This window comes from Salvelinus namaycush, chromosome 41 (genome assembly GCF_016432855.1).
Source record: "Salvelinus namaycush isolate Seneca chromosome 41, SaNama_1.0, whole genome shotgun sequence".
Classification (NCBI taxonomy): domain Eukaryota; kingdom Metazoa; phylum Chordata; class Actinopteri; order Salmoniformes; family Salmonidae; genus Salvelinus; species Salvelinus namaycush.
In genome coordinates this window covers 8,764,306-8,789,373 of record NC_052347.1, presented here as the reverse complement: position 1 = coordinate 8,789,373, position 25,068 = coordinate 8,764,306, and the positions used below count along the sequence as shown (strand labels likewise).

At 41.5% G+C, this 25,068-nt stretch overlaps 2 protein-coding genes across 2 annotated transcripts; both read right to left on the bottom strand.

Annotated features, from left to right (window-relative positions):
• Positions 1-1,716: 1,716 nt before the first annotated feature.
• Positions 1,717-14,714, bottom strand: LOC120034437 (SUMO-conjugating enzyme UBC9-B). Its single transcript, XM_038981000.1, has 7 exons — positions 14,470-14,714; positions 12,552-12,631; positions 11,965-12,048; positions 11,541-11,613; positions 10,074-10,183; positions 2,532-2,611; positions 1,717-2,304 (listed from the first exon to the last, which is right to left on the bottom strand). Exons 2-7 carry the CDS (start codon positions 12,615-12,617, stop codon positions 2,244-2,246), a joined length of 474 nt encoding a protein of 157 aa, XP_038836928.1. The 5' UTR covers positions 12,618-12,631; positions 14,470-14,714; the 3' UTR covers positions 1,717-2,243.
• Positions 14,715-18,164: 3,450 nt separating this feature from the next.
• Positions 18,165-24,801, bottom strand: LOC120034357 (BTB/POZ domain-containing protein KCTD5-like). The gene is made up of 6 exons (XM_038980878.1): positions 24,457-24,801; positions 23,023-23,131; positions 22,706-22,797; positions 22,170-22,265; positions 21,142-21,267; positions 18,165-20,482 (listed from the first exon to the last, which is right to left on the bottom strand). The coding sequence occupies exons 1-6, from the start codon at positions 24,673-24,675 to the stop codon at positions 20,453-20,455; spliced, it is 672 nt and encodes a 223-aa protein (XP_038836806.1). The 5' UTR covers positions 24,676-24,801; the 3' UTR covers positions 18,165-20,452.
• Between the last annotated feature and the right edge of the window lie 267 nt (positions 24,802-25,068).

Sequence of the window (25,068 nt, the reverse complement as noted above, 5' to 3'; positions counted from 1 at the left end):
GGGATGGTGTTCTTCGGCTTGCAAGCCTCCCCCTTTTTCCTCCAAACATAATGATAGTCATTATGGCCAAACAGTTCTATTTTTGTTTCATCGGACCAGAGGGCATCTCTCCAAAAAAATATGATCTTTGTCCCCACATGCAGTTGCAAACCATAGTCTGGCTTTTTTATGGCGGTTTTGGAGCAGTGACTTCTTCCTTGCTGAGCGGGTTTTCAGGTTATGTCGATATAGGACTTGTTTTACTGTGGATATAGATACTTTTGTACCGTTTCCTCCAGCATCTTCACAGCGTCCTTTGCTGTTGTTCTGGGATTGATTTGCACTTTTCGCACCAAAGTACGTTCATCTCTAGGAGACAGAACGCATCTCCTTCCTGAGCGGTATGATGGCTGCATGGTCCCATGATGTTTATACTTGCGTACTATTGTTTGTACAGATGAACGTGGTACCTTCAGGCGTTTGGAAATTGCTCCCAAGAATGAATCAGACTTGAGGGCTACAATTTTTTTCCTGAGGTCTTCGCTGATTTCCCCATGATGTCAAGCAGAGGCACTGAGTTTGAAGGTAGGCCTTGAAATACATCCACAGGTACACCTCCAATTGACTCAAATGTCACTTAGCCTATCAGAAGCTTCTAAAGCCTTGACATAATTTTCTGGAATTTTCCAAGCTGTTTAAAGGCAGTCAACTTAGTGCATGTAAACTTCTGACCCACTGGAATTGTGATAGTGAATTATAAGTGAAATAGTCTCTGTAAACAATTGTTGGAAAAATTACTTGTGTCATGCACAAAGTAGATGTCTTAACCGACTTGCCAAAACTATAGTTAACAAGGAATTTGTGGAGTGGTTGAAAAACTAGTTTTAATGACTCCTACCTAATAGGCTGACCACACCATTCACAGCGCATGCGTGTTGCAAAATAAATGTAGAAATCTATGTTATTCAATTATTGCGCGTATCAACGAGCGTCTCCAAGGGCTAAAATAGAACTCCTTTCTATTTCCGACACAGATCACGCTGCAAGTCCTGCCTCTCCCATCTCATTGGTTATACCCACGTGGGTGATTGAAAGACGAACTGTGTTGCCGGTCAGTGTAGTAATACTATTAAAGTTTAGATGCCAATCACCATATAAATACAAAGATGAAAAAGCCTGGAAGGAGGAGAGATGACTAGAAATGATTTGGTTGACCGTTTTATATATGAATAAATTGTCAGAGTAGAGGACCTTGTGCATTTCAGGTAAAATAACTCAATGTTTATATCCAAGGACAAATTAACTAGCAAGTGCAAGTTAACTAAATTGCCATAAATGTTTAATGCTTTTTGACCTGTTCCCAAATTAACGTAATTGGTTCAGAGGTTGTTTTGATATTTTAACCTGCATGTCGTGATCGCGTTTGGTGTATTGGGGGACAAAATAAATTAATGCACGATGGGGCACGCAGTTTATGTAAACTGCCGACTTCAACTGTAGCTGGTTCAACGAGCCAGTAACTCATCCAGTATGTATTGTCATTTCACAGAATTTGTTTTTCTACAGAAGCAATTGATAAATGACACTTCTATAGCCAAAGCGCTTATTCAAACATTTGTTTTTAAGCATTAAATGACCTTGAAAGATTGTGATTTGATCAGGTACACCGTCTAAAGCCGTTACTTTTACCCAAAGTCAACCTTCAAGAGTAACAAGCATTCAACTGGCAACACAATGCATTGGGAAAGATGGAACTGAGTCCATCTACATGTATTAACACTAACTTGGTACAAACATTTTTATTTAAATCTAAATATTTGGACCAAAACAACTTAACAGAGTCTGATGCAGATACACTAAACTACCTTTGAATGGATTCATTGAAGCCTGTTTTTCTATATCTTAATCAGAACATAGGCAAAATAATTCTAACATTGAATACATTAATAAAAATCAACAGAAGTGACTCCCATTTCATAGTCTTTTCTGACGAGCGTGAGCTCTTGAAAAAGAAATACCACAGTTGGAGTACGGAAAATCCTTTGTGGTGGCGGCATAGTCCACCTTCAAATCCAGGACTTCCGAGTCAAAAAAAGCAAAGGGGTGCATCAGTATGTGGGTGAAGGACAGAAATGGCACACATTCAGTTTTAAAACAGTCCAGCAGGAAATAGGTGCGCAATGGACATTGTTGGAGGCAGACAAAAAGGGGGCAGAGACAAAATCCTCAGCAAACCAATTTCAATCTTGCGTAGTCTTGAAGCTTTATGGAGAAAACTTTTTGGCTTGTGCTCGAACCCTTTTTTCATATTCCACTCTGTTTTGGCTGAAATGAAAGAGATGGAGGCATGTTATGAGGAATGGGATATTTCCTGGAAATATCAAGTATCAACTAACAGCCTTTCAACAATGTTGGCAAACAGCTAGACAAACTATTGGCCAGGATAGCCACAAGCTAATGAGAAGATTTTGCCAGCAGCTGTGTATATCCTATTCCGACTGACATTTGACAAACCTTTCACTTAATTAAAATATCTACTGGCTCAGACCCACCAGTAAATTGTATACGCCTCAGCTTGTGCAGGATCCTGGATATTTGGTTCATTTAGGAGCTCTTGGATTCCTAACAATATCTGTGGATGAAAACAAAGTATAAATGGCAATTTGTGTAAGCAACCTTCCATGGCTTCAAATCAATTTCACCTAATAAGTAACCACTATGAAGCCATGCTGCCCTCTGCAGCAAAGCCGTTTACAGTGCAGTGCAGTCAGAAGTCACCTGTATACACGAGTACAGTTCTCATCCACACTGAAGCAAAGATCTCATCTAAATGTAGCCACTCCATACACATTTGGACAGTAAAGCTAACATGTTAGTCTCTATAGCCCAGCATTTTGGATTTGAGATCAGTTAAAAACATTTATTTAAGTAGGCAAGACCGTTATGAACAATTCTTATTTACAATGACTGCCTACACTGGCCAAACCCAGACGATGCTGGGACAATTGAGAGCCACCCTATGGGACTCCCAATCAGAGCCGGTTGTGATACAGCCTGGATTTGAACCAGGGTGTCTGTAGTGACATCTCTAGCACTGAGATGCAGTGCCTAAGACCGCTGCGCCACTCAGGAGCCCAATGAGGTGACAGTACAGAATGTCACCTTTTATTTAAGGATATTTTCCTACATCCGTTTTACTGTTTCAAAATGTATTAGTGAATTATGGTTAGTGAGGTTAGAGGCACAAAGATCATACCTCTGAAAAATGCTAATCTCCTGTTATTGGTAATGGTAGCATGTTTTGTTGTAGCCTGACTGGAATCATTCATGACTTCTTAAATCATGGCACTCGGGATTAATTTACAAGTGTTCAAAAACCTCTACACTCCTAGATAAAATTACTCCAGTCATCAAATCACCATTCAGTTCCTTTTTGTCAAAACAAAACCCAAAAACAAACTGCAAACGCATCAAACGAGTTAGTCACAAGCTTGATGTAGTCAGTGTGTGCAAGGAATATAGTCCCAAATACTAAACCTGACTACTTTGATGCACTACATACTATTTACCAAGAGGGTGGTCATTTATATTTTTCTTTGCTGTCTATTTACCTCCACAAACCGATGCTCAACGATCTGTATAGGGTCATAAGCAACCAAGAACACTCATCCAGAAGCAGCGCTCCTAGTGCCTTGGGATTTTAATGCAGGGAAACTGAAATCCATGACAATTTCTACCAGCATGTCACCTGAGCAACTAAAGGCAAAAACTCAACTTTACTCTCTACATGGATAAGCATACAATGCTCTCCCTCGACCTCCATTTGGCAAATCTGACCACAACTTCATCCTCCTGATTCCTGCTTACAAGCAAATATTCAAGAAGTACCGGTGACATGCCCAATATAGAAGTGGTTCGATGAAGCGGATGCTAGGCTACAAGACTGTTTTGCTAGCGCAGACTGATAAAGTGCTGGGATTCATCCGATGGCATCGAGTAGTTTACCACATCGGTCACCGGCTTCATTAATAAGTACAGCGATGACATCGTCCCCAGTGACCGGGATGTACATTAGGGCTGGGCAACATATCAAATTTATGTTTAAGCACAATGTTCCAAATGTCTATTGCAAGAATACATTTATGAGCGTTTGTCTTTAGGGTCTTCGTCTCCTGTGTGCCTTCCCACTTGCAGACACCAAACCCCTCCCCAGCCAATCACAAGACAGAAAGGTCCTCTTCATCTCTGACAAGCAGTTTGAACTCGCCATTTTCATTTTGTCCCAAAAAACACAAGAAAAAATTATGTGGTCACCAAAATACATCGAAACCATTTTACTGTAATAGGGAACTTATCATTTGTAACGATAACCTTATGTCTTAACTCCCAAAATGTAGAACAGAGCAGGAGTGTCAACGAATAGGATTGTGGAAAATTAAATAATCAGGTTGTCACGTGCAGCATCACATACCACTAGCAGCATTTTAGCCAGACTTGTGCTAGCTGTCTAGTCTTATAAATGTGCAATGAACATTACAAAGACATCTATAAGGAATTGGCATCCCATTCTCATTCTGAGAAATAAGCATCTTATCCAGGTAGGCCACTTGATTTCAACATCTAAACAGGCTGTTCAAACAGTTAAGACAGACAGGTGTAAACATAAAATTCAACTGTTCTGCCTTGTTAACAACCAAATAGTTACAAGTTGGCTAGACTTTAAATAAAGATCAGCTGGCTACTCACTAGCAGGTCAGCTTGAGACCTGCGCTAATTTTCTATACTGCCTGCTACCAGAAGTGGATGTGCATTGTTCTAGTTAAATTTGTAACAAAGGGCATTTTCATAGAGTTGAAACCCAGATCAGGTTAAATGGGTAGGTAGCATAAACGTAACCACATGTAACCTATGGATTTGTATTAGAATATGCATCAAAATTCCCTTACTTCTGTATTGAGTTATTACATAAAACTGATCGGAATTCTAAATGCATTACAAAGCCACAATTGATTGCACTCATGACTACTGGTTTCAATGACATTTTCTGCCAACTTACAAGCAAACACTTTATGAATGTAAAGCTACAAATTAGCTTGCAAGCCAACTAGCCCGCTATTGTTAGCACTAATAGCCTGCTAACACATTAGCACTGCCAGTAGGTATCAACCAGAGGCTGGTGGGAGGAGCTATAGGAGGACAGGCTCATTGTAATGACGGGACTGGAATTAATGGAACGGTATCAAACATATGGACACCACACGTTTGATTAAGTTTAATTTTTCATTCCAGCCATTACAAATGAGCCTGTCCTCCTATAGCTATTGGGTAGTAGATAACGTTACCCAGATGGAAATTACTAGGTAGCAGCTGTCCTCCATACGCCGTTTGTGGTAGTTTCAAAGACATCCAGGAATTAAATGCAAAAGCTATGTTTGCAGTTATAGGTAACCAGCTCTAGACTACAACTAAGTTACTCTTTCCACACTTGGATGAGAAAAGTCATTCTTCCTACCCTTAACTCCCTAGTCGATGTCAGTGCACTCACAGAAAACTAATTACATTTATTTAAAAAATAATCACCATAAAATCTGTAGATGAAGCTAGAGATTGTTTATTTTGCATTGATGTCTCAATCCACCGCATCCGCTGATGTCGCACTTCCACATTTGCGGTGAGAGCTAGAGCAGTGTTTGTCAGACCATGAGACATACCAGAAATCGGTCTTCTCACAAAATAGTCTGTCGCATCCAAATGGTTTGACCTAAAAACTGTGACCCTCTCACAAACACGGTGGCGTTCTACATTCTGCACCAAGTCTTGGGACTCCTCTGAAGTCGGTACAGCCGATCTGCCAACTTCTGTCTGTAGTAGACAAACAGTTTGTGCTACACTAATATGACCCTTCTGTGGAAAGGTGAGAAGCTTAACACCTCCGACGAACCATCAGTCAAAGTGTCAATACAGGACTAAGACCAAATCCTATAACACTAGCTCTGACCCTCGTCGGTTGAGGCAGGGCTTGCAAACTATCAGATTACAAAGGAAAACCCAGCCGCAAGCTGCCCAGCGACTCAAGCCTACCAGATGAGATAAATGCATTCCATGCTCGCTTTGAGGCAAGCAACACTGAAACATGGATGAGAGCACCAGCTGATCACGCTCTCCGTAGCCATTGTGAGGAAGCCCTTTAAACACATTAACATTTACAAAGCCGCAGGGCCAGACGGATTACCAGGACGCATACTCAGGGCATGCGCTGAACAGCTGGCAAGTGTTTAAATGGACATTTTCAACCTCCCTGACCCAGTCTGTAATACCTACATGTTTCAAGCAGACCACCCGATCCCTGTGACCTAGAACAAAAAATGTAACCACTCTAAATGACAATCACCCCGTAGCACTCCTCTGTAGCCATGAAACGCTTTAAAAGGCTGGTTATAGCTCACAACACCATCATCCAGACAGCCTGGACCCAAACCAACTCATACCACCCCAAAAGATCCACGGATGAGGCACTCCATTGCGCTCCACACGGCCTTCTCCCACCTGGACAAGAGGAACACTCAGCAAAAAAAGAAAACCTCCCTTTTTCAGGACCCTGTCTTTCAAAGATATTTGGATTTTTACAAATTAACTCCACAGATCATTGTACAGGGTTTAAACACCGTTTCCCATGCTTGTTCAATGAACCATAAACAATTAATGAACATGCACCTGTGGAACGGTCGTGAAGACACTAACAGCTTACAGACGGTGGGCAATTGAGGTCACAGTTATGGAAACTTAGAACACTAAAGATGCCTTTGTACTGACACAAAACACCAAAAGAAAGATGCCCAGGGTCCCTGCTCATCTGCGTGAACGTGCCTTAGGCATGCTGCAAGGAGGCATGAGGACTGCAGATGTGGCCAGGGCAATAAATTGCAATGTCCGTACTGTGAGACGCCTAAGACAGCGTTGCAGGGCGACAGGACGGCCAGCTGATCGTCCTCGCAGTGGCAGACCACGTGTAACATCTGCACATAATTGGTACATCACACCTGCGGGACATTTACAGGATGGCAACAACTGCCCGAGTTACACCAGGAATGCACAATCCTTCAATCAGTGCTCAGACTGTCTGCAATAGTCCATCCTCTCTCAGCCTAAGGGCTTGTAGGCCTGTTGTAAGGCAGGTCCTCACCAGACATCACCGGCAACGTCACCTATGGGCACAAACACACCGTTGCTGGACCAGACAGGACTGGCAAAAAGTGCTCTTCACTGACGAGTCACGGTTTTGTCTCACCAGGGGTGATGGTCGGATTCGCGTTTATCGTCAAAGGAATGAGCATTACACCGAGGCCAGTACTCTGGCGCGGGATCGATTTGGAGGTGGAGGGTCCGTCATGGTCTTGGGCGGTGTGTCACAGCATCATCGGATTGAGTTTGTCATCATTGCAGGCGCGTTACAGGGAAGACATCCTCCTCCCTCATGTGGTAACCTTCCTGCAGGCTCAGCCTGACATGACCCTCCAGCATGACAATGCCACCAGCCATACTGCTCGTTCGAAGTGTGATATCCTGCAAGACAGGAATGTCAGTGTTCTGCCATGGCCAACGAAGAGCCCGGATCTCAATTCCATTGAGCACATCTGGGGACCTGTTGGATCGGAGGATGAGGGCTAGGGCCATTCCCCCCAGAAATGTCCGGGAACTTGCAGGTGCCTTGGTGGAAGAGTGGGGTAACATCTCACAGCAAGAACTGGCACATCTGGTGCAGTCCATGAGGAGATGCACTGCAGTACTTAATGCAGCAATATCACCAGATATTGATTTACTTTTGATTTTGACCCCCCCCCCCTTTGATCAGGGGAACATTATTCCATTTCTGTTAGTCACATGACTGGAACTTGTTCAGTTTAGGTCAGTTGTTGAATCTTATGCTCATACAAATATTTAGACCTGTTTATTTTCAGCAAACTTAACATTTGACAGTGATGACGTTTCTTTTTTGCTGAGTTTGTGAGAACACTGTTCATTGACTACAGATCAGCATTCAACAGTGCCCTCCAAACTCATCACTAAACCGATATCCCTGGGACTGAATACCTCCCTCTGCAACTGGATCCTGGACTCCCTTACAGGCCGCCCCTAAGTGGTGAGGGTAGAAAACAGTGACGCTGACGTCAAAACAGGGGCCCCTCAGCGCACAACTCTAATCCATCCTTAGGTTTGCTGACAAATGGCAAACCGTTGTCTGTGACCAGGCCTATAGGAGTTCAGAGACCTGGCAGTGTAGTGCCAGGACAACAACCTCCCCCTTAACGTCAGCAAGACAAAGGAGCTGATCGTGGACTCCAGGAAATGAGGGCCTAGCACGCCCCCATTCACGTCGACGGGTCTGTAGTGGAGCAGGTTGAGCGCGTCAAGTTCCTGGTCATCTTACAGCCTTAATCTAAAATGTATCAAATAGTCCCCCCCAAGGTACATACAATACCGTTTAATGACAAAGCAAAAACAGGTTTAGAAATGTAGCAAATTTATTTTTAACTATGAAACTTTGTTGAAGCACCTTTGGCAGTGATTACAGCCTCTTGTCTTCTTGGGTACGACATGCAAGCTTGGCACACCTGTATTTGGGTTGTTTCTCCCATTCTTCTCTGAAGATTCTCTCAAGCTCTGTCAGGATGGATGGCGAGGGTCGCTGCTCAGCCATTTTCACGTCTCTCCAGAGATGTTCGATCGGGTTCAAGTCCGGGCCACTCAAGGACATTCAGAGACTTGTCCCGAAGCCACTCATGCCTCGTCTTGGTTGCGTGCTTAGGATCATTGTCCTGTTGGAAAGTGAACCTCCACCCCTGTCTGAGGTTCTGAGCACTCAGAACTTTGCCTCAATCTTTGCCTCAATCATAAGTCTCCCAGACCCTGTCGCTGAAAAACATCCCCACAGCATGATGCTGCTTCACTGTAGGGATGGTGGCAGGTTTTATCAGCCCAGATAATCTTGTTTCTCATGGTCTGAGTCTTTAGATGGCTTTTGGCAAACTCCAAGCGGGCTGTCATGTGCCTTTTACTGAGGAGTGGCTTCCGTCTGGCCACTATATCATAAAGGCCTGATTGGTGGAGTGCTGCAGAGATGGGAGAACCTTCCAGAAGGACACAGAGGAACTCTGACAGAGTGACCATCAGGTTTTTGGGCACTTCCCTGACAAAGACCCTTCTCCCCCGATTGCGCAGTTTGGCAAACTAAGAAACGTCTTAGTGGTTCCAAACAGCTCTTTCATTTAAGAATGATGGAGGCCACTGTTCTTGGGAACCTTCAATGCTACCCTTCCCTAGATTTGTGCCAGAATCTTGTCTCGGCGCTCTACGGTAAATTCCTACCTCATGGATTGGTTTTTGATCTGACATGCACTGGAGACAGTTGTGTGCGTTTCCAAATCATGTCCAATCAATTGAATTTATTACAGGTGGACTCCAAGTTGTGGAAACAGCTCAAGGAAACAGGATGCATCGGAGCGCAACTTCAAGTATCATAGCAAAGGGTCTGAATATTTACGTAAATAAGGTAGTTTTTTTGTACAAATTTGCAAACATTACTAAAAACCTGTTGTGCTTCGTCATTATGTGGTATTATGTTTAGATAATTGATTTTTTAAATCCATTTTAGATTAAGGCTGTAACGTAACAAAATGGACAAAGTCCAGGTGAATGCACCATCTACGGCAATTACCTCGTACCCCTGCACATCGGCTCTACTGGTACCCAATGTATATAGCCAAGTTAACGTTACTCATTGTGCATTTATTAATACTTTTCTATAATTTCTGTATCTTTCTCTATTTTTGCAAAGGGGGACTAGATACAGAGTGCTTTCATTTCTAAATGTTTAAAACAGATCTGTATGAAAATACTCAAATAAAATGTGACATTCTGTACCGTCGCATCATATGAAACATTTTCTCAAATCCAAAATGCTGGCGTATACAGGCTAATTTTATATATTAGCTTCACTGTCCAAATACATAGAGGGGAGTGTATATTACTATTCTAGGGTTATAGGCAAAGAAAAAGCTACAACCAGAGAAGGGGTCTTGGATGAAAGCTCTTACTTGTTTGATAGTGATGGCTGGCCTCCAGTCTTTGTCCTCCTCTAAAATCGATAGACAGACTGTACCAGAGGGATATACATTTGGATGGAACAAAGGGGGCTCAAATTTGCCTGCCAAGAGCAGAGAAAATATCATTATAAGCACAATATGGAGAAAATTCCAGATGGCACTTATTCGCAGTTCATTAAACACCGTGATTTTCAATAGATATCTCCCTCTATCCACACTGAGGTTGGAATAATACTGAACATTATGATAACGCCCTTTTAGTATAAGAGCGGTTTGAAAAGAGACTGAAATTTCAGCCTGTTTTGGTGGGATGTAGTTTCAGCCTGCCTGGTAAATGTGTTAATAGACCAATAAGGAGAGTTCAAACAGCTGGTTTTCTGTTTTCCCCCTACCCACTCACACCACCAGTCCTAGCAAAATTCTCTTGAGAAATTGCTCTTCACAGAAGCTATTTTTATTTGTTTCCAATTAAAATGGCCAACAAGGCAAGAGTAAACATGTCATCCCCCACTTATAATGCAGCGCCCCCTTGGGGCAATCACCAATTTTGTAAGTGACAGATCCATTTATCAAGACGCATCACTCAACCAAGTTGTGTCAAATGGGTCCCGTGGTGTCAGAGTGCGGGTTAGCTAGACTCATTTCCCTGAGCATGTGTGCCAAATTTCATCACTGAGTCAGACAGCGATAAAAACATGTGCCCGTTAGAGCCACCATGTGGTCAATATGAATGCTCTTGCATATGTTAAGTATTGACTGTTTGCAACATGCTTACCAAATTTTGTTACACTATGAACATGCTTGACTTGACTGACATATGTGCCAGACCACATCCACGTAATTTTTATTTTATTTAACTAGGCAAGTCAGTTAAGAAAAAAAATCTTATTTACAATGACGGCCTACCCCAGCCAACGCTGGGCCAATTATGCGGCGCCCTATGGGACCCCAATCCCGGCCGGATGTGATACAGCCTGGATTCGAACCAGGGACTGTTTGTGACGACTCTTGCACTGAGATGCAGTGCCTTAGACCGTTGCGCCACTCGGGAGCCATCAATAGTGGCCATGTTTTAGGTACTAGTATGAAAAATATTGTGTTGAGACCTTTGGCCATAGATGCCATATCAAGTTTCATGGAGATAAGTAATTCGGTGCCATAAGAGTAGCACCTTAGGTGTATCACAAATTTCTCGATGGCAGGCCTTATGGGTCCCAGAGGCAAATTGGTTCCTTGTGAGGGACCCATGTGGCGAATTTCATGACTTTATGTCAAACGGGGTGAGGGGTATGATCTTTGAAAGTTTGCATTTTCTTGTTATAGGGCCACCATCTGGCTAATCAGTGTAATATTGTAAATGCTGGATCTCTATGGCAAGACGCATCATTCATACTTAACTGTTACCCAGAAATTATACAGATAACAGCTGCATTGGACTTTTAAAAAGAGAAAACATACACTTGGGAGGTGAAGAAGGATAGTCATCCTTGAAGAGCATTCGGAGTTTAAACAAGCCCCCCTCCCATGGGGTCTGTGGAGAGAAATATAGCAAATTGGTCAACACTCCTTCAGTAACTGTAGTTATTCATAGTGAAGCAATGAGAATGTCGCACAACTGTGGTAATCAATTAACATTGGTTCGTTGGTCATCCAGCAGCTATACAGATGTTAGTACAGGCACCTCAGTGCATTTAATATTTCCTACAACCAATTAATACCCTGCTTAGTTGTATTCAAACCAAATCTGCTGTCCAGTTTAAAAACACCATACAGTGCCAACTTATTAGGCTGCACAGGAGTGATTGCTTCCTCCAGTCTGAACATAGTGGTACCTACAATACATATACAGAGAAAGTTCTGCTCTCACTCCAGAGACTCTTACCCCCTTCTTTCCAGGGATGGCACACTCCCAATTCATCAAGTTCATTGTTCCATCTGGGTTTTTTGTTGGGACAGCAACAAACCCCTAGGGAGAGGGAAGAGATAGTTCAACACGTTAAATGTCTTGCTCCATGAAATTGCCAACTACAGCCCTGCCCAGAATCAAACCTTAGCCCCCAACCCTCTATGGATGCGTAACTCAATGTGTTTAGTTGGCAGCGCTGCCCTGTTAATGGCTGTCACCTGTAACGTAGGCTATTTTATTCATTCCAACAGCCATCAGTCCTCAGTTATGCAGTACGTGTTCAGATGTAGGCCTATGCCTGTGTTTGTATTGTCCCCCTGTAAGAGTTATGCTGGTGACAAATCCATTTTCCCACTTGGGATCAATACAGTTTACTCAACCAGGCCAGGGCAGTACAGCTATGCTTGGCATAGTGTAAAACATGTGGAATAGACTATCCAGAAAACACATTTCCACAAGCAGGTCTTCCAAAATGACACATGCCTTAAAGAACCAGCTAGGCTTCTACACAAAAGGCACTGTTGACATGAAAATGGCTTCCACCCAAGTCCCTTGATACTCACAAAAGGATGGTCTTTCCTCCAGGCCTTCCTTTCTTGTGCAAGACGACTTAAGGCTATACCAGACATGACGTGAGGACTCCCTAAATCAAAAACAAGAGATCAACAGTGGTGTACAGTTCTATTGAAATAAACAATGCAGATGTATTGCACAAGTTCGGCCCACAGATCAGTTGGTTTTCGTTTCTCTGGCACTTGATCAATTCATGTTACTAGTCTCTGGATAACAGCACAGCCAAATGTGGTGCTCAGAAAGCTCACAATGCTGCAACCACTTCAACTAGGTCACATCCACAGGTTCCAAGGGGCACAACCAGACACCTAGCCTAAATGTGTTCAATATGAATTCAGTCTTTCATATTGTTTTCAACACCATTGTAATGCAGCTTGTTGCTCATGTGTGTAGTAAAAGGTACAACTGACTTCCATTCAGGTAGGCTCTAAGTTCTCCTACACTCTTAGGAAAGGCGCAATCTGGTTCTTCAAATGTCCCCATAGGAAATCCCTTTGCAGAAACCATTTTGGATCCAGGAAGAACGTGGAACCCCAAAGGGTTCCCCTATGGGGACAGCCGAAGAACACTTTTTGAGCCCTTTTTTCTCTCAGTGTAATGTAAGCATTGCTTGCATTAAACAATCTAAAGACCAAACAAAAACGGAATAATCTGGTAGATACTGGTGAAAATATTTTACTTCACATTATCTGGGAAGCCTGGTTATTGTAGGTAGCTGGGGGCCCTGGTGTAGAAAAGCTATAGCAAATATTTTAACTCAACCAAGATGGACCACATTGTCAAATCCAATGGGAACAGATGAGTCATAGTGGGCAGACCAAGCAAGATGGTGGGCAGAGCCAAGCTAGCGAGATCCTATTGGTCAGTCCTAGCATATATCTGAATAGTTCCGTTAGGGAACGCCTACTCAAATGTGTGTGCAATAACTCAATTCGATTTTGCACTCCTAAACAGTGCGATTTTATAAACTTTGGCAAAGGCTAAAGTCTACCGATCTTAGTCCACTCTGTTCAAACAGATTCTAGTTTTGGGAAAAGACTTGAGATCAAATGTTTCATCGATGAGAAAACGTGCAGAATATAGGCCAAAATCGATTTCGTTCCATCTTCTCCCACTGCGCGCCAGTTGGCTTCCTCTCACTACCATATTTGGTAGAGAGATTAAACGCCAAGCGATGCTTCATATTTAAGAATCCAGTAATATCTGTCTCCTTGTGCCATCTGTGGCTATAGTATTGAAGCTTCATACCAGACTAACGCAACTCATTTTTTGAATGTGCCACTATCAATATGCTGACAAGAGTGAGACCTAAAATATAACGACAGGAGAAACTTTGGCCTTTAGTTATAGGAATTAAACATTCTCACAACCGAGATATCTGTTGGATGTTTAGGTTATCACTCAACGGAATGGTACAAAGGAACAGCAAATGTAACAAACTAGCATGTTAGCTATAGCAGCTTTTGATGACACACACATGCCACAAAGTATGTGTTGATTGGATAACTTGTACAGCAGTAGTTACAATTGCAGTCTTTCTGTTGTCCAAAGCGAATATGCAACTCTGCGCAATGTTGGCACGAAAAGCCGCTAAACAAGTGTGCAACAGTGTGCAGCAGTCACATTTCGAGGCTAGGTTAGTTACATAGAAATCGAGTTTAGGATGCCTTCCCCCATTTAAATACATATACAGCCGAGATAAAAGAACACGTGACGTTTAAGATTAACGTAAATGCAGGTGTTTCAGTCTTCCAGCTGAATAGCGTAGTTAGCTAACCAACTACTTTAGCCTAGCTAATAGTAGCAAGCCTTCTGGCGTTAGCTTCATAAACCCCAAACCCAAAAAAAACAACTTACACCGACTACGGATAAAAAACAAAACATTCTCAGTAGGCGACAAAGACTTACCTTCAGTGTGATAAAAATCACTATCTATATTTATAAAAGAACACTGGGGTAGCCCAAATTTTTTAAATCTAACTCGAGACAAATCTAGCTAGGCTAGTGAAGTTTCCCTCCTGAAAAAAAAAAAGTGAAATTTAGCCTAGGCTAAATAGGACCTGATTACTTGCTAGTGCCTGAAAACAATTAGCGCCAATGACTTAATATCACAATTAGTTCTCTACAAGGTGTTGCTTATTAAGAGTGGTTGTAATCAAATTTACTACCATCCCAAATTATTATGAGTCAGCTATTTAACAAGAACAAACAAGACAAAAACATGAAACGTTGAATATTCTGTGAACTATGTGGTGACACAACTAATACGATGAATGTATTATATTTTGCAGAAAATGCAAGGTACGGTGTATGTTGGTACAAATTATATGATAATTTAGTGATTCTAATCATGACTTTCAGGCAAAGCATTGGACAGCTATGCATTTAAAGAGACAGTACATCCAAAGTTAGGGACTGAGTGTAGCCAAAAGATTTCGACCCTACCATTATGCTTGTTTACACTGAGCTGCACTGGGGTCGGAACGCCGTCATAGTTAATTTAAAACACTGCAGAGTTGGCGCGAGATATGGGTCAGAAAACATACCTTAATACAGAAATGGGATATGTTACTGTATTCCAAATTTGACCTTCATCCAAACTGATACAACCAGAAGATTAAAATACTCTTGGTTTTCTTTAAAAAAAAGCTGCCCTTTTTCGACCTCATGCTAACTAGAAGTAGTTACAGCAGCCATTATGGAATTTTGAACAACAAAATAATTGATTGCACAGTCATCTCAAAATGGCTGCAGTAGCTACTGCTAGTTAGCATGAGGACAAAAAAGGGCAGTTTTTCAACAAAAAATAACAGTATTTCCATCTTCTCGATGTATCAGTTTGGATAAAGGTAACATTTGGAGTTCAGTGCTAGTAGAGCTCACCAGCTTGTAGTCCTAAAACACGGAAATTAGTTACAATGACGGTCTATCCTGACCAAACCCGGACGACGCTGGGCCAATTGTGCACTGCCTTATTGGACTCCCAATCACGGCCGGATGTGATGCAGCCTGGATTCGAACCAGGTACTGCAGTGATGCCTCTTGCACTGAGATGCAGTGTCTTAGACCACTGCGCCACTCAAAAATAAGTAGGGAAAGTTTAGGGTCTTGGAATAAACACAGAAAATAAGGTCTGAGGTGAACACTGGCTTAGGAGATCTGATACGTTTTGTTCTATACGATAATAGCAGTCCGTTAACATGACTTTTATGAATTATGAAGCCTTTGTGCTTTTTTTATAACATAAATTCTTAAACATTTACAAAATGTGACGTTAGCTTATGAAGATTATCTCATAGAACAAAATATATAAGATCTCCTAAGCTTGTGTTTACCACAGACCTTATTTTTGCCGTTCATCCAAAACCCCCACAAAAACGCCATTTATATTCCTAATAGGCTTTGTCCAACAGACCACGGCGGAGTTAATGCCTACAAAAAGACACCATTAATATTTCTCTCTATACCCCATGCCTGCATTGACGTACGTTTTCTGACCCATATCTTACTCTGGCTCAGCTGTCTTAATTTAACCATGATAGCTTTCCATCCCCAGTGCAGCTCACTGTAAAAAAGTGTAATAGTAGGGTTGGAATCTTCTGGCTAGGACTGTGTGCAAAATCTTAGTTTATGACAATATTTTGGGGAATCGAGAGTATTTTCCTACTTAAATATTTCATTCTGTGTGGAAATAGATAATGATGCATTAATAAGCGTTATAGTAGCTGCTAAACATTATGATGACAATAATCACACTACTTCGTTTCTAACACATACAGATGATCCCTTCACAAACAAGGTTTGTTCACAAAACCTGGATCGTGTTTAGGAGGGTACAACCAGCAACCAGAACGGAACTAGAACATCTTTGGTGCATCGTAGGCTACTGAAACTTTAGTGTTAGATTGATTGACCAGAGTTCCTCGATGTTTTTCTATCTGAACGTTCTACAATGTTGTGCCACAGAGTTTCTAAACCCAGAGGCGCAACATCGCGAGACTTCCGGGAACGATTACGAAACAGACCAATCAGACCAGACCAGGGTTTGGGGTTTGAGAAGTCAATGAGAAAAGTGAAACATTCTTCCTTAGTTGTGCCTTCAGATTTCGAGAAAATGTACAACCTAGATTCGAGCCAATGTCTTAAGTAGTGGAACATGTTTTTACTCCAACCTCGTGAAAGTGACAAACTGACAAGTTAATTTACACAAAAAACAACTTGATATTGAAGGAGTGCCTTTGACAGCATGTATATGCACAGTCTGGACCATTAGACCCGATGACATTGCCTACAAGTGTGATAGGGGATTTCTATAGAGTACCACCCGAGTGGCGCAGTGGTCTAAGGCACTGCATCTGTGCTAGAGGTGTCACTACAGACCCTGGTTCGGGTCCAGGGACATAACCGGCCATGATTGGGAGTCCCATAAGGCGGCGCACAATTGGCCCAGCGTCGTCCGAGTTAGGGTTTGGCCGGGATAGGCCGTCATTGTAAATAAGAATTTGTTCTTAACTGACTTGCCTGGTTAAATAAATAAAGTATGAGTAATACCCATAAAGCCAGGTGGTCAAACAGAGAAATGGTTACAATTGTTTTTCCACGATTCATTTATCCCATAGGGGATTTTAGAAATACTTAAACTAAGGCCTGTGTTTCATGTAGGCTTACCCTGGCATGACATTTTGATAACAGTGTAAATCTCTCTAGGACAAGGTTACTTTTATCAATATATTACCCCCCAAAAATGAAACGCTAACTAATGTGGCTGTCATAAAGAACTGCAAATGCCATGACGATCTGGACGAGACTGCCGAATCGAAGCAAAGGTAAGAATCTCTGGATTATCTATCTAATGTTAGCTAAATGTAGTAATGATTAAATTGGCAACATTTTTTTAAATGGACAATTCTGTGAACGGTCTTGTGCAAGTTTTAAATGGACACAATACCTGTTAGCTAGAGATGACGTGCAGAAGCTTGCTGGGATTTGTAGTCTTGCATGATGTCTACTTTAATGCTAATTAGCATTTTTTTCAGATCGGAGAGAAAATCAAGCTGAATATACTGATAAAAGTCACCTTATCTGAGAGAGATTTACATGGTTATCAGAACATCACACCAGGGTAAGCCTTTTCAAAACACAGCCTTTATTTGAATTGTTTCTAAATTTCCCTATAGGAAAAATTAATATTGGAAAAAACGATTGGAACCATTTATCTGTTTAACCGCTAGGTTTTATAGGTATTATGACACCTCCACTTTGGGGCTCTATGAGTAACAGTTTCTGCCCATCTTCATACTGTACTGTTTGTGCACTACTGAATGGAGCTTTGTGTTTGAACAGCATTTCAATATGATTTAACTCTGTGATGGACCAAACTTGAGTCTGTCATTTGATATTTCTCTAACTAGGTAAGTCAGTTAAGAACAAAAATCTTATTTACAATGATGGCCTACCAGTGTCTAAAGAGGTTTAGTTATTACCATATTTCCTTTCAAGTGCACCCTTGCTCTATACAGTACATCTAACATATTGATGACAGAGCCATGTGGTTAGTATTTCTCTATGGCTCTGCAACAGTTTGTTGAAATACAATACAAGAGTTGAATTCATTACCATTTATTGATTAAATCCACCAGGTCTAGCATCACCATAATTTCCATTATCCCCAGTCAAAACATGCTATTACATGTATATAATATAGTATGTATACACAGTAAGCATAAAAAATATAAAAGACTTGATACTAATATATAGGAACAGCAGTGATCAAATGGAGCAAATAACAATTGTCTGCCTCTGTTCATTTTTAAAATACATTTAACGGAAAACTGGAACAATGTCCCTTTAGAAACCCATAGCAGCCTCAGAGGGATCACATGTGTCTTGATAAGCATTCTAGAAAATAACAGTCAAACAGGAGCTGAAGTGTTACAGTGGAGTGAAGTGGTGTCCTACAGAGCTGAGGGCATGGTGGAAGGTGTATCAGGCCAAGCATGCAATGGCTGACACCCCCTTCTGTGTTTAAGAATCTGCAGTCAAAGGACACCACACTAGACACACATGGCCCACACTGTTCAGAATGTCTTCACTGTCACTGCAGGGTGGATACAAACAGTGAGCCCTTGTGGTTATGGGCATCACTACAACAGATTTCACTGTGAAGCCTCAGAGGCAAAAGAGGCACTTATCACCACAAGACAACTCAGTGACCAAGAAAAACTGCCCACGGAAAATGTTGGAAAACTATCCGTCTGTGTACTAGATAAATGGCTGACAGCAACTACCTGGGTATCTGGGATATGTAAACATAGTAATATACAGATGTTTAAACCAGCCAAATTAGAGCATTGTGTCAAAATGGCAAAGTAAGTAAGATCCGGATTATAAAACACTAGACATGTAAACTTTACCTTGATCAGGCAACAGGAGGGGTCCAATTGACCTTTACAGAGATTATAGCTTGTATTCCACTAGTTAAAGCCCTGTGTGTGTTAGGAAGAAATAGCATACACTGATAACACATCTGAATATTATTATACTTTCTCTACGTACAACTCCTCATAGATATGCATGTAGACTACCGAATTTCCTTATCCCTGACAAAAGAAATTCAGATTAAAGTTGAAATTCAGACATTGATTTGGTCATTGAACAAAGGCAACATTTTCCAAAATAAATGTTTTCATATACTGACAATGTTAATGTATTCAATAAGTAGCTCAACCATCTACAAATTGAACCATGGTAATGACTACCGATTATAATATCCAATCTTTTCATCAGTACATGACCAAAGCATTTTATCTTAGAACTTGTATGATTGAAAACTGCCAGTTTGGTGTAATTTTGCTTGGTATACAGCCCTGTCAAAGCTCAATATAGTCAAACCGCAGAAGCGTAAGGATCGTGTATACACACACAAACAAGCAGATATGCACTAATTCATGCAAGAGACAAAAATGCTTTTCTTTCTCACGTAAAATGGAAAACAGGCCCTTCGCAACACCAGCCGATAACAGTCAATGTCATATGTCAATGTGAAAAAAAATGTGCCTATCAAATGGCTCTAGGTATAATGTCCTCTAAAATATAACAATGTGTTCCAGTTCCATAGTGGCTGCCTAACAGGTAACCCAACTAAAACACGCCAGAGTCCAGGGATGGAAGACAAGTTTTAGTCCTTTAACATCTGGCATTCCCTAACATCACTTCAACCTCATTATCATACAAGAACCCTGGTAGAAGTAGTAATAAGAATGTCCTCCTTCCAGAAAACTGATCATGTGCAGGTTGAAGGGATATTTGGAAAGGGACATAAATAATTGGTTTAAAGATATGTAAAAAATAAATAAACTGTCAATACAGTCTTCGCCTCTAACAAGACAGTATGAATCTATACAACTCCATATAAATAGTCTTAAATATTTAACTTTTAAAACATGCTTTCCAATTAATTTCTGAGGTTTGATTTTTGTATGTGAAGGACTGGCATAATGTAGTACGCACAGATGTTTGAAATAATGTCCCACCACACAGTGCACACCTAATGCATCTTCCAAAACACTATTAGAGACCCTGAGTAAATGATGGACCAAGTTTAAATGCTGTGGACAATATGATAAGTGATAAGGCCCTTCTCTCTGTGTGAAAATCTACAGTCCAGTTTTACTATGTAGGCCAGTTTTACTATGTAGGCCCCAAAACCAAGAAATGCTATCGATTGCACATTTTGATTTGATGTCTGAAAGAAAAATGGTGTGTACAATGTGTAGACTGCAGTTAGCCAGCTTCTTCAGCGTGCCATAACGCTCCTCAGAATGTGATGTAGTTTGTGTCTTTATATCTGGACATCATAGCAGGACGCAATCCTAAGAACTGAACAGTCTCTTCACATTCGAGAGCCTTGTTCTTGAAGAATCTGCAAAAGAAAATGGTCAGAGCAAAATAAGATGTTTAGGCCTATTTCATACTAAACATATGTTCCAAATACCCTTGACAAAAAGTACTATGAGTTAGCATTTAACAGGCAGGAAGAAGCCTAAAACGTTCGTTTTTTTTGAGGAACGGATTTTTTTTATACCAGGAGACTGGAAAGCGGGGAGACTAAGGCAATGGAGAATTCCATGAACTGCAGAAGCTAGTGACAGGAGTTCATTAAATATTAAAGTAGTTTAAATCATTATCGAGGCATTACTCTTGTCTAGATAATGATTAGCGGGATGCTCTCTAGGTAATGGGCTCATAGGGATGAAGGGGCTCTTGGAGAAAGGTTTAAGGCCACAATGGCAGGGGTCTAAGCAAAATCTCACCCATTGTCCCCTTACATTCAAAGGTAGATACATTCATTGGCAAAATGTTTCTTTCAATCTTTGTACTTGTCCTCTGCAGGAAATGCAGCATGCAGAGAAAGGAATTGCAGCATCCATGACCAATACATTTTTTTTGCGTGCATTTATGTTAGACAAAGCCATGTGAGACAACATGTATACCAAACTTGGTGTAACTCACAATACATGGTTGTAACAATGGTGAGGACGTTGATGAAAAACATTTTTGTTGCAGTGCTGGGATACTCACCTTGGCCTTTTCACTTGGTTCACTGCTTGTGCCGTATGACTGGTTATGTAGCTCCTTAGAGACAACACACAGGAACTCTGCCTGGTCTTCGTTTCCATAGTTATATGAGGAGCCAATACTGACCAACTGAGGGAGAAAAAAGGGGGGGAACCAATGAGAAGGGAAATGTTTCTAAGGGACTACAGGAAGCATGCACACATGGGAAATCTAATATTTCCAACAGCTTGCCAGGCACAGTCAAAACAATGTAACCGATTACAGTAGACAATTTCTATTCTACTTAAGGATCTTTTTTTTTAATGTCAAAGTAACAAACATTGACTTTTATCTAGGACACCTGAGCACTTTGAGCTGTTACATTGCTCATGAATGTTTAGTATCCCTTGGATTAGACCACAGGGTGAAATCTGTCGTTAAGGTGGTAGCTAATTCAAATAAACAGACTACACTATACAGTAGGTTCCCATTTTCACAAAGCTGCCACAAGCAGAATGCCTAACATTCTGTCACTTTGCTGGCTCCCAAAAAAGGAAACGAGAGTAGCAGCCTGAGCCCACTCATGAGTTCTCTCTGAGGGGAAGACCCTAACACCCTGCAAGTCTAGAGGGGGCTAGTAACAGAAATGCACCTAGTACAGGGTGTCCTCCTGAATGAACAGAAACATCCCCTTTATCTGCTGTTCCATAAACATCAGACAAAATCTAACTCTAGCAACCTGGCCTCTGACAGAAACCAGTGTCTATTTGAACCAGACAACCATAGCTCCTTTCGCAGATGGTCAGACAATTCAGACTTTCACAAAAATAAATACAGTACCACAATAACAGCTATGTAACCAAATTATGCTGCAAGGTTGTATTTCACAAGGACTACAAATGAAGACAATTATAGTATTTATGTTATACACTGAACTCAGCATCATCCGTGGACAGTAAATCAACCAACACAAGTCAAAGTGCAGCCGAAAGGAACATTTCTGAAAATAGGAGGCAGAACACTCCCCAATCTCTTCCTTTCAAGATAATTACCTGCTCAAACTTCCAACCATCTGACATGGTGGAAACCATTTGTGTTAGCTCCTCTTCTTGGCACTGCAATACTCTGTAGACATGTTTTATAGGGAGCTGTGGAGAGAAAGAGGCTATGTTAATTCACATGCAACAGAGCAGCAAGTGCTCTCAATAGGCTACATACAAATCACCCATCCCCCCAGAGCAAAGCATAGCCAGTATGTGCCAATTCCTGACCTCATCTACCTGGCAAGGGTAAGGAGACTCTGGACTAATGCCAATACATCAACAAGACCTGGAAATCCCAGTAGCTTAAGCAGAGCTTGTGCCCAGAGTCATTGCAGTAATAGACCATGTAAACAGAGGTGATCCTTGGGAGGGAGCTTGCCAAGGATGTGCCTCTGGCCAGTAGTTAGAGGCCCTTAGAGGCCCCAAGGCCACCCCACTGCCCCCTTTAATATCTAGAGCTCTGTATTAGTGATTACAACAGGACAGTCTCAGGTAAGAAGGAAATCACCCAGATAGCAATGGCAATTTTAGTCAAGCCCACACACCTGAACTGTTTTGCAGTCCCTCTCCCTGATTTTGTCTTTAATTAGCCTGATCAAAGAAGGGATATTGTAGAATTCAGCCTCTTCCAGTACACCTTGAGGGGAGCAGAATGTATTTAACCAGTTATTAAAACCCCAATCATTGAAAACAACTATGTATGCTAATGAGAACTGCTGTGGTGTTAAATGTAATAAGTGTGATTGTTAGCGTGTGACGTGTTGGAGCGAAAAAGAAACGGCAACAAAGATGACAGAATGGCACAACTCTTCAGACATGTCTCAGCATATCCCAGAATATCCCCAAGACATTGTCATCATACCTTCCTCTGCAAGGCCTCTATTGAGCACCAGTTTCCCATGCCTCAGGTAGTTGAGCACTGGACCAAAGTACGTTGGGTCCCGGTCTATCAAATAGGCACCCGTTTCATCCTGAAGAAAGAGAAGTCGATAACAATGAGAAAAGCAGACAATCGATAACAAATCAGGGGAGATACCATTGACGATTTTTGTACAGTGACAAACATCGAAACAGAACTGTGCAATCGCATAATAAGAAAATAGCCAATCCATGGATACAACAGCTCTGTGTCCAGAGCTTGGAGCAGCGCCAACATGGGGTAACTGACATTTAGCAGGTCTCATTATCCCTGAAGAATCACCACAGCGGCCTTGCTCCAGCCTTCACACACACCATCATTAGCAAGAATCAATACAGAGGGCAGAGATACATCTCCTTACCACATTACATTGGGCACATGAAGATTACAGATATTGGAGACTTTCACCTCAAATTCAAATGAGGAATGCTAATCAGCATAGTTTCGTAAATATCCTAGATAACTTTGGGATGAAACTATTCTGCTGGGATACTGTGAATCTTTCAGAGCCCAAGACTCATTGCAACTGCATCTGTATGACCGAGCAAACTTGTCTTGTAAGGTCTTTTGCCAGCTTTTAAATGTCATCCTCCTGTTAAATGATGCATGGTGACCTTTGAGGGTTGGAAATCAGGATGGTAAACACGTTCAACGTGTGGATTATCATACTTTCTCTTACAAGGGCAACGCTCCTTCTCCAGATTGGGCTCATTTGCACAATTGTATATTGTAAGCCCAATTATTTACACAAATATATATATATACACACAACTTGTTGGTTTTGTCAACAATGTATTCTATGGTTCATTTGCGTGTAGGCGTTATTCTGATATTCACCAGCTAGATAGCTACAGTAACAGTTTGTGGTTGGCTGGATAACTAACTTGCCTGTTAGCGAGCTGACAGATACTAGTACTGTACTATATAAAACTTACACGACTGTTATCTATCTTAGTACGAGTAGAAACGTGCTGTCTTCCAAATTAATATTTGTTAGTTAGCTAACGTTACTGTAGATCTGTAGTCAGGAGGATTATCCAGATTAAAAAACAGGAAAACAAACTAACGTTAACGTTATTTAGCTAGTTAGTCAAGTTCTTTGAGAGTTAACGTTGGTCAGCTGAACTAGCTAGCCTGTACTAGTAACGACATTAGTAGCTAACGTTGACCATCTAAATTAGCTATCCGTTTGGCTTACTTCCTGGCTAAACAACTAAAATAACTAGCTAACTAGTTAGTAAATCGGTCTGGATATGCTAACTAGGTAACGTAAATTAACGTTAGAACATTCACATGATGTGTAAAACAGACAGAGGTTAGCTAGTTAACATTAGCCAACTAGCTAGTAACGTTAGCTAGCTAGACAGATATCCGTACCTTGTCAGAGTCGAGGTCGGGGTCGGCCTGGCACAGACGGTACAGGAACGATTTTGAGTCTCGGCACAACGTTTGCCTCGTAGTGAGAAAGTATGTCCCACCGACATTCAGACGGACCCATTTGGATGCCCCGATCCCAGGTGATTGCATTCTCTGTTCCGGAGACAGGGCGGGACACTGGTAAACTGAGCCGCTTAAGTCAGGGCTCTTCTCCGCCATCCCAGCGCCTCTAACCTGGATGCGTCGCTAGCTAAAGTTACAGGAACTGAGTTGAAGCGGGCCGGGAAACTGGGCCAGGCATAGTCATGAAGTACAGTAATCCAAGTTTGACAACCCCCACCCACCGGTTTCCACAGTTTTTTATTATACATCCGTCAGATTCCAGTCAAAATTGGCTACAAATGTTTTATTTTTTGGTCTTAATTTAAGGTTAGGGTCAGGCATAAGTTTAGCAGTGTGGTTAAAGTTAAGCTTAACTTTAAAATAACATTTGAAGATAATAAATTGTAGAAATGGGCGGGGTTTATAACTTTGTGGCTACTGAAGCTAGTGCTACCCATCCCCCCACTCCCTGCATCCTTCTCATAATAATCATTTTTGCAGTTGGAACTC